Source organism: Myotis brandtii, unplaced genomic scaffold (assembly GCF_000412655.1).
Source record: "Myotis brandtii unplaced genomic scaffold, ASM41265v1 scaffold208, whole genome shotgun sequence".
Classification (NCBI taxonomy): domain Eukaryota; kingdom Metazoa; phylum Chordata; class Mammalia; order Chiroptera; family Vespertilionidae; genus Myotis; species Myotis brandtii.
This window is the reverse complement of record NW_005357764.1, coordinates 6,742,617-6,751,997: the sequence shown is the minus strand read 5'-3', so window position 1 is coordinate 6,751,997 and position 9,381 is coordinate 6,742,617. Positions and strand designations below refer to the sequence as shown.

Genomic DNA, 9,381 nt, shown 5'->3' with positions numbered 1-9,381 from the left:
GCAGCTGATCGATGCTTCTCTCTCATTGATGTTTCTAACTCTCTCTCCCTCTCCCTTTCTGTAAAAAATCAATAAAATATATAGAAAAAAAATTAAGTTATGCTTTAGCACAGAACTGTTACTAAAGAAGCTTCAATTATGATAATAACATTGACTTTCTCCTAATAGCTGCCTTACCCAGAAAAAACTTCTTATGCCACTTAAAATTCTTTTAGTGAAATTAGAGGTCACAAACAACAGGATATTTGACTCTTATTTTCCCATTAGTTGCTATTTATAAGGTCATACTTATCAATTCTAGTTTATTCTTTCTGTAACAATACTTTCCTGCTTTAAGTCTGAGAGAGAAACTGCAAATGAACAGAAAACCAACCTCTTAGACATATAAGAAATCAAGAGTTTTCTAATCTGAAAGTCCTATTTCTGCCTTCCATATAGTAAGCAGATTGTCATTCTACTCATTATTCCACCAAAATACATCTTCACATTTCAAACTGGATTATTTCCTTAAAATACTGAATTATGTTCAAATAGTAAAAACAAGAATGGTGAATTCTACTGAGTATTTTTATATATGCTTATTGCAATACTAGTTAAAACACCAGTTTATAAATTTTTTTACACATTTAACAGTTCAACAAATGCATGATTCTTTGAAGTTGTAAATCAACTCTTCACTGGAGAAGATGTATGAAATTGCAGCATTAATTTCTGAAATGAAGGATTGAAATTCCTCTTTCCAACTTCCTTCAGTCCATCTCTACTCCACATGTTCCTGCTCTTGTCCTGGAATTAGCCACCGAATGCTCTCAGTTCGAATAGTAGCATACATAATAAAACTAATTAAAAAGAATAAGGAAAATACAAGCAACCAGTCCACGCTTTTTATCGAAGTGCTTGGAAGAGGGCCTATTTGGTCAGCTTGAGTTACCACCACATTTTTCTTGGCTTCTATACCTGCGAGAGAAAACAATTATTTCAAATTAGATAGAAAACATACCCGCTACAGATCTTTCTGAAGTATTTTGCATGGTATGCAAATGACATGCAGCCTTAAACACCACTGGTAATATATCTGGGATGGGTTTCACCTGTCGGTATAATTTGTAACTTGCCTTTCTCCCTACCACATCATAGGAACAGGAATCCATGCCGCTGTTCCAAGCTAAAACACTAGAATTTTTGTGAGCTCATCAGGGCTTTTGAAACCAAAGTCCAACAAGTAACTAGTAAAGCTACTCTCAGGAGTCTAAAGAAGGTTTTCACAGGTTAAGTAATGCAAAATTTAAAATGCTTCTAAATAAATTTACTAAAAGAATTGTTAGCGCAAATAACAACTGGGATTAGTGATTACCGATTTCATTGGTATCCTAGGTTTTCTAGGAGCACTGAATAAAATAGCTCCCTTTCTCCATATCAATCTGAATGACAAGACTTGAAATAGCTAACCATCTGGTAACAGGCCTTCTTCTCCTATGAGGTCACTCGGCTCTTTGTTATTTGGTGTTAGATATAAGTATTTACATACAACTTAATATATATGGAAGGTATGTTATAATTTGTATTTATTTTCAGGGAATATACTTCAAGAAGAAGAGGGATGCTCATTATTGAGATGTTAAAGCTTTTGAGGAATAGACTTTTCCAATGAAGGAAATTCAATATACAGGGCCATCTGGTTTGGCAAATATTAAGGAATTAAAATAGCATCCGCAAATGGATTAATAAATGGAATACTACACAGCAACAAAAAACATAACCATACACAACAGTGCAGATGAATCCCATAGATATAAAAGTGAGTGAAGTCCTAGCCGGTTTTGCTCAGTGGATAGAGCGTCAGCCTGCACAGGCTGAAGGGTCCCGGGTTGGATTCTGGTCAAGGGCACATGCCCGGGTTGCAGGCTCGATCCCCAGTGGGGGGCATACAGGAGGCAGCTCATCAGTGATTCTCTCTCATCATTGATATTTCAATCTCCCTTCCTCTCTGAAATCAATAAAAAAATATACATTTTTACTAGTAAAAAGTGAGTGAAATAAGCCAGATACAAACAATCTAGACTCTGTCTCCATTAATATAAAATTCAACAACAGGTAATAGCAGCCTGTGGTGTTCAGTGTCAAGATGGTGGTTATCCACAGGGAGGGCAGGAGCAGTGGTGCTGAAGCGGGGCTGGGGATACTCTCTTTCTGGATCTGAGTACTGTTACCCAAGGTGTTCACTTTGTGAAAATTCATCACCCAGTTCACTACTGACTGATGCATATTTTTGTGTAAATATTACACTCAAATGAAAAATGAATTTAAAAAGGAATCTACAGGTGTATGATACGTGAATTCTATCTCAATAAAGTTGTCCTATTTTTATTGATTTCAGAGAGGAAGGGAGAGGGAGAGATAGAAATATCAATGAGAGAGAATCAATGATCAGCTGCTTCCTGCACGCCCCCTACTGGGGATCGAGCCCGCAACCAGGGCATAGGCCCTTGACTGGAATCAAACCCGAGACTCTTCAGTCCACAGGCCAACGCTCTATCCACTGAGCCAAACCGGCTAGGGCTGTCCTTTAAAAAAAAATAAAAGATATATTTAATCATATTAAAATTACCTATTCATGTTATGCTTGTTACTGACTGAGAGATATTTAACAGGCACATACAAGTTTATTAGAAGTTTTACATCTCAAAGCAATCTTGAATCCTTCACTTAAGGATGGTAGCAGATCGGAACCCACAAAAGGCACATACCCCCAGCCATAAAATGTCTTCTACAGCTTATTATTTTTACATACCTGTCTGGTTAAAAATGAAGATTTTGAGTGTTTCCAATGTTCGGTCTGTATGATTAAATCTAGCCATTGGTTTAGCTCCTTGAAATAACAAGATGTTAGGAACAGCTACAGTGCCAAACCTAGTGGAAAGGCTACAAGAAAAAGACAGAAACCTGAATTAACAGTGGGCTTTCTCACACAGTTACCACATGAGAATGGATGGCAATAAATGAGATAGGATAGGACAAAAATACACTGCGTCAATTTACTTGACAGAAGACATTTCACACTCTCCAGAATGCCCACCTCCATCTCTCATAAGGATCCAACTTATGATAAGCAATTACTTTGGGAAAGTTGGCACAAAGGAATCAATGATTTAACAAACACACCAGGAAGTTCACAATTAGGGCAGGGTGCTTGGGAAGTAACATGACCTGCGTGGTTTTGTTTCACCTTTACACAATACAGAACAATGGTAAGAGCTCCGAATCAAAACGTTCTGGGTTCAAGGCTCAGTTCTGTCAGTGAACCAAGTAATCTGTGTAACCTGCAGACTACTAAACCTCTTTAAACTTCAGTTTCCCCCATTAGTAATATTGGATAATCAGGATTTTTTCTTTTGTAAACATGCTTTAACTTAAATATTAATATATGAGACAAACTCATGTCCCACACTGCCATATATTAAAAACAAGTATCCTTTATTCTTCATAATTAAGACACCATATCAGACACTGAGAAGGATGCATGGAAATGAAGGAACAAAGCAGATGACAAAAGCCTGCAGGGGGATAGGGATCATGGTACCAGACCTAAAACCAAAGAGTACTGAGCAGGTGCTAGAGCCAGCCCTGCCAGCCTGGAGGCAGTGGAGGGCCCGGTCAAAGCTGGACGTTGACCTGGACTGTCCTTCCCATCAATCTGTTCTCTTAGGCTAGGCCACTTCGATATTTCCCTGAAGCCCTTGTGAGAATTACTAATTTGCTGGGCAATTTCTTTCTTCATAAACAGTTTCAGGGAAACACTGGCAGTTCCCTTACCTACACCAAAACTCAATGGAGCACAAATTAAGTTTTACTCAACTTCAATTTTACACCAACTTGACCATCATCCAGCCTTTCCAAATTCTTTCACACACAACACTTTCTTGTGACCTGCTAAGGAACATCTGATTTAGAGGATGAGGAGCATGCAGTTTATAACCCAAGCATAGTCATAGCACTTAGGGGATATATATACTATCTGAACAATGTTCTCAGTAACTTATTGAACATTTAAAAAAGACACCCACTGAACAATATTAAAAAATAAAACAATGTTAAATATCATTTTAAAGGGCTAAACTAATTATTGAATTAATTTATTGAATGTCTACTAAGGCATATTCAGGCAAAAATAAATGTAAGAGGGAAAGGGAGAAAAGGAAAAGAAATTCTAAGTAGACACAAAATGGGGGTGCCAAGAGTTAGGCTGTCAGGGTGGGGACCTAAACTGCAGATGAAAGTCACAAAGGAAGATCTTACTTGTGACTAATTTTGCTAATTCGTTCTGGCCAGGATCCTGGGAAGTCCTCCAGCCCCTGCACTGCCACCACACAGAGAGCTGTCCTTCCTCAAAAGGGACCTCCATTCAATGAGCCATCAATTACCTCAGTCAGTCGACATTCCTCACTCCTCACTCACACTTGCCTTTCCCTTCCTTCAATCCCTCTAAAAAGCTCATGCCTACCTCCTCTGCATTTCACTTAATTATCACCTCCAAACAATTGCCAAAGGATGATTTGGGATGAGACAGAAACATGGAAACCCAACGAAGGGAAGATACCTGCTATGCTGAGATGCATCCAAGGCCAAAAAATGAAGAGCTGGAAATGCCCGGGGCAGAGAATTAAAATGAGGGGCCAAGCTGGCAGAAAATCGGCACCAAGGGGTATAAAACAGGACTAGCGTGCAGTCACTACCATTGGGGTTTAGAAAATCCATAAGGTCCTACGGTAAAAGAAACAAGAGTTAAAGTCAGCAGTAAATGTACATTTTTCTGGAAGGATACCCAAGAAGCAGGAAAAGGAGGTAGGGGGAGGGGGAAGAGGAAAACTGTAGTATATACCTTAAAACCTTTTGGATTTTGAATCATAAGCATTCATCAATCAGCAGAAAAGTACTATCAAATAACAAGTTATACACTTTCCTTTAAGCTTTCTCAACATTACTATAGAGCAATTTTCATAATTTAGCCATTCAAATACTAGGTACTGACAGTTATAGGCCACTGTCCTAACCTTTGATTGGGCATCTCATACACTCTAATGGCATTGTGATCTCAGACCCAAACTATCATCCCAGCAGATCCCAGTCTGTACTGAGCAGTTGTATCAATGTATTTGGCCAAAGGTTAGTTCAAGTCAAAAGTGCACCATCTCTGCCACCACCCTAACTCTGACTGTTTAAAACTGCTTTCTCCTGGTCGCGTGTGTGACACCCATGAGACAAGTCCCACAGAGCTCAGGCACCGTGTTTACCAGGCACTGAGGGGCGGGTGTGAGGCCAGCACTAAGCCTGCACTTGGAGGGGCTACGTGTGTTCAACATATCATACGTGCCCTCATTTAAAAGAGGCAATAACAGCCCTAGCTGTCTGGCTCACTGGTTAGAGCTTTGGCCTGCAGATGAAAGGGTTGTGGGTTTGATTCCGGTCAAGGGCATGTACTCTAGTTGCAGGCTTGATCCCTGGCCCAGGTTGGGGTGCATGCAAGAGGCAACCAGTTGATGTATCACTCTCGTATCAATGCTCTGTCTCTCCCCCATCCCTTCCATTCACTCTAAAAATCAATGGAAAAAATATCCTTAGGTGAGGATTAAAAACAACAAAAAAAAAGAAGTAATCACAGCTTTCAGAGCTCAGACTTCTCCGCATTCATGCTGCCATCTGACATAAAGCCATCCTATAGAAACTATCCCACAGAAAGTTATCAGGCTTTATCCCAGTATTTTCTTTGGAATCACTATTTATCTAACTAGCTAGAAAAACATGGCTGGGTTTGGGACAATTGTTTCAGCAGTCACTCAAGAGTAAACACTGGATTCATACTCTCTGGAGGAAAAAACTTTCCTCAATATAACATATTTCCCAGGGGCACCACTAATCTAAACAATGCTAAATTACAATTTTAACAATTCAGATTATTTTTTATAATTCAGATTTTTTTTTTTAAGAGAGAGAAGGGAGAGGGAGAGAGAGATAGAAATATCGATGAGAGAGAAACATTGATCAGCTAGCTACCTCCTGGGGATCAAGCCTACAACCCAGGCATGTGCCCTGACTGGGAATCGAACCCTGACCTCCTGGCTCATGGTTGACGCTCAACCACTGAGCCACATTGGCCAGGCTACAATTCAGACTTTTTAAGCGGCTTCTGTTATGATTCTGATGTCTACTGGGATTTTTATCATGGTGATTGGTGGTGAGACTACTCCAAGGATGATTAGGTTGACATTGCCCAAAAGCATAATGGACACTAGTTATATCCATTCTCACTGATGCTGCCATTGCACACTATCCTACTTACAATATGATCAAGATTACCATCTGAAAGTTGATAAAGTCTTGAATCAAAAAATCGATGTGCAAAAAATAAAAATAAAAATAAAATAAAAAATAGATGTGCCAAAAAGGAGAAACGTACTAAGTCATTGTTTCTTACCTGTGACATATTTAAAATTTTCAGGGTGAAATTTTCTAGCCCGGTGACGTTTCTCTCCTCACAGTTGACCTTAGGGGATTTCTGGCTATCAGTGTGATTGGAGTCCTCAGTGGGGGCCGGGTCAGCTTCCACTGCTTCTGGCTCCGTGTAATCCTCCTCTTCTCTATCCGGGATGTTGGCCCCAGCGCTGTCCAGAGAAAAGAGGCTCTCCGGGAGGTGGCATGGTGAGTCTTCCTTCCTCCCAGCCCTACAGGTGCCACTGCTGGGCTCTGAGCTCAGTTTGTCTTCGGCTTCCCCAGGAATCACAGACAGCATCACCATGTGGTTGCCCTCGGTGTCCAGCCCCAGCACTGCATCGGCTTCTTCAGCTGACGTGTCCAGGACCACTGGGCCATGTGAAGGCTCCTCTTCGCTCATGTACACAGTCCCCATCTGGAGAGCAGGGGCAGGCTGCTCCTCCCCTGACCATATGTGACCACTTTCCTCTGCAACTAAAACATGCCAGCATGTTCAGTCACATTTGACTTCCAAAAAAATGAACCCCAAAGAATTACAGTTCTCCCCAAATATGAAATTTTCCCCTACAGAGAAAAAAAGCTATCCTTCCCATTAAACTATCAGAGGGCCCCACCATTCTCCAGGTCATGAAGAAGGTCTCAAGAAGGTACTAGATTAATGAATGCCAAACAAATAAGTAGATAAATACATAGCTTCAAGCAAAAATGGCTGCTTGCCATGTGAATTATAAGCAAAAAACTTTAATAATAGATTTATGGAAGATGCTACTATGGTAAAGCATCTTTGCACACATTATGACAGTTATGTGAGATAGGCAGGACAAGGGTTATTACCCCCACTTACGAGACGACCAACTGAGGCACAGAGTGGTTCAGCATAATGCCCAAGGGCTCATAGCTAGCAAGCAGTGGAGCCAGGTCTCAGAGCACCCACAAGTGCAGGAGCAGCAGCAGGGAGAAAAGGAGAACTCTCCTCCCACTTTGAAGCCACTAGGTAGGGCTTGAGCAAAATACTCAGATACGGAAAGAGTCCTGGGCAGTCTTATATGTCCATTTAGCAATCTGCACGCACCTCCGTAACAAGACTTCTGCTCTCCAACTTTCATTACCTCAACAACAACTGCCAGACTCTGTGCTAGGCAGGGACTAGGGGAAACAAATGAGCCTAGCTGCACTGGCACAAGCTCACCATGTAGCTGGGGAGTCACCAGCTGGGTAATGAACTCTGCCAAGCCACCAGCATGCCACCAGGTTATGAACGACCAATTAGCTACGGAGCTGGGGAGGGGTCTGGGAGCTTCTAAGGCAGTGGTTCTCAACCTTCCTAATGCCGCGACACTTTAATACAGTTCCTCATGTTGTGGTGACCCCCAACCATAAAATTATTTTCGTTGCTACTTCATAACTGTAATTTTGCTACTGTTATGAATCGTAATGTAAATATCTGATATGCAGGATGTATTTTCAGGGGTCGCGACCCACAGGTTGAGAACCGCTGGCTCAGTGGATAGAGCCTCAGCCTGCAGGCTGAAGGGTCCAGGGTTCAATTCTCGTCAAGGGCATGCACTCGGTTGCAGGCTTGATCCCTGGCCCGTGGGGGCGCATGTGGGAAGGCAACCAATCGATGTGTCTCTCTCTCATCTATGTTTCTCTCTTGTCTCTCCCCATCCCTTTCATTCCCTCTAAAAATCAATGGGAAAATATCCTCAGGTGAGGATTAACAACAAAACAGGCCAGAGGCGAAACAGTCACAGAACCTTGAAACAGCAAGGGCAGACTTTCCAAAGCTGTGTCCAGTGGAGGGACACAGCCAACCCGTGATAGCCACTGCGGGAGGGAGCTACGAGAATCAATACCCCGAGCCCTCCCTCCCCTCATTCTAACCCAAAGGAAGCCAGAAGGCGGAGAGACCACTGTCACTGCATACGGGGCAGCTACTCAAGGCGCAGGGCGGGATGGAGAAGGCCTGAGGGCGATCTGGGAGACCGCAGGGTACCCGGCACATGCTGTCCCCCGGGAGGCCGGCGGGTAAGTGCAGGGACGGAGGGTGGTACCGAGATGTGACGGTGACGTCGGCCCACCCGGGCTTCAGTGCTGGCTCCTCAGCTCTGACCGCCTTTCGAAAAGGTCTTATTGAAGCCGAGTCTCGGCTTACTCGTCTATATCACAGTGACGATAACATCTACTCCACACGCATTTACAGGTGAAGTAAGATGATGCTCACGGGGCCCTAAGCACAGCACCGGGCACACAGTAGGTGCTTTCATTACGGTGGTTCTCTATTGCTCAGCCTTCGCCCTGATCGGCCAGGCGGCTGCTCTGCCTGGACCTCGATGCCCAGGGAAAGGAGAGACCTACCTGTTGGTGTTGGGAATGAGCAGGCAAAGCCACGTAAAGGAGTGTGTGTATGTCGGGGGGGCTGAGAGGAAGGCCTCCACCCGGACCAGCCCTCCTCGGAGTGGCTGCCTCCCCCCGGGGAGCCCCGAGAGCAGCCCTGCCGGCAGCGGGTGACCCGGGGTCCCCGTGTTCCCGTCACCTGCCCTCATGCAGGCACCTGGGCGAGACTGGGCGCCCCACGAAGCGAGGGCTGGGCGGGTCAGACGGGCCCTGCCATTTCCCACGGGTGCAAACGCAGGCGGAGGACCTGGCCGCTCGAGCTCAGCGTCTCCGTCTGTAAAATGAAGGTGCGAACGGAACCTCCCCCACAGGGTCGGCGGGAGATGCGGGGGGAAGGGCTTCGCACACCCCCGGCGCCTATGAGGGCAGCACGAATGCCGGCTGCTCGTCGTCATCCTTAGCGGTGACAACGAAGTGCCCACCCCAGTAACCGAGTGCCCGGTAGACGCCGGGACACGGCCACTCTACCACAGCCCCCTCTGAGGGCGCTGCCGG

General features: G+C 44.0%; 1 protein-coding gene across 1 annotated transcript; it reads right to left on the bottom strand.

Annotated features, from left to right (window-relative positions):
* Nucleotides 1-235: 235 nt before the first annotated feature.
* On the bottom strand, nt 236-7,437 carry TXNDC15 (thioredoxin domain containing 15). Its single transcript, XM_014539144.1, has 4 exons — nt 6,473-7,437; nt 4,598-4,761; nt 2,792-2,922; nt 236-957 (listed from the first exon to the last, which is right to left on the bottom strand). Exons 1-4 carry the CDS (start codon nt 6,902-6,904, stop codon nt 761-763), a joined length of 924 nt encoding a protein of 307 aa, XP_014394630.1. The 5' UTR covers nt 6,905-7,437; the 3' UTR covers nt 236-760.
* Between the last annotated feature and the right edge of the window lie 1,944 nt (nt 7,438-9,381).

Excerpts from the sequence above, each read along its gene's own strand:
- TXNDC15 (XM_014539144.1), bottom strand. The coding sequence starts at position 6,904 with ATGGGGACTGTGTACATGAGCGAAGAGGAGCCTTCACATGGCCCAGTG. Across the intron at positions 4,762-6,472 it reads AAATTTTAAATATGTCACAG|GACCTTATGGATTTTCTAAA; the intron begins GTAAGAAACAAT and ends CTTTTACCGTAG. Across the intron at positions 2,923-4,597 it reads GATGCATCTCAGCATAGCAG|CCTTTCCACTAGGTTTGGCA; the intron begins GTATCTTCCCTT and ends TTTTTCTTGTAG.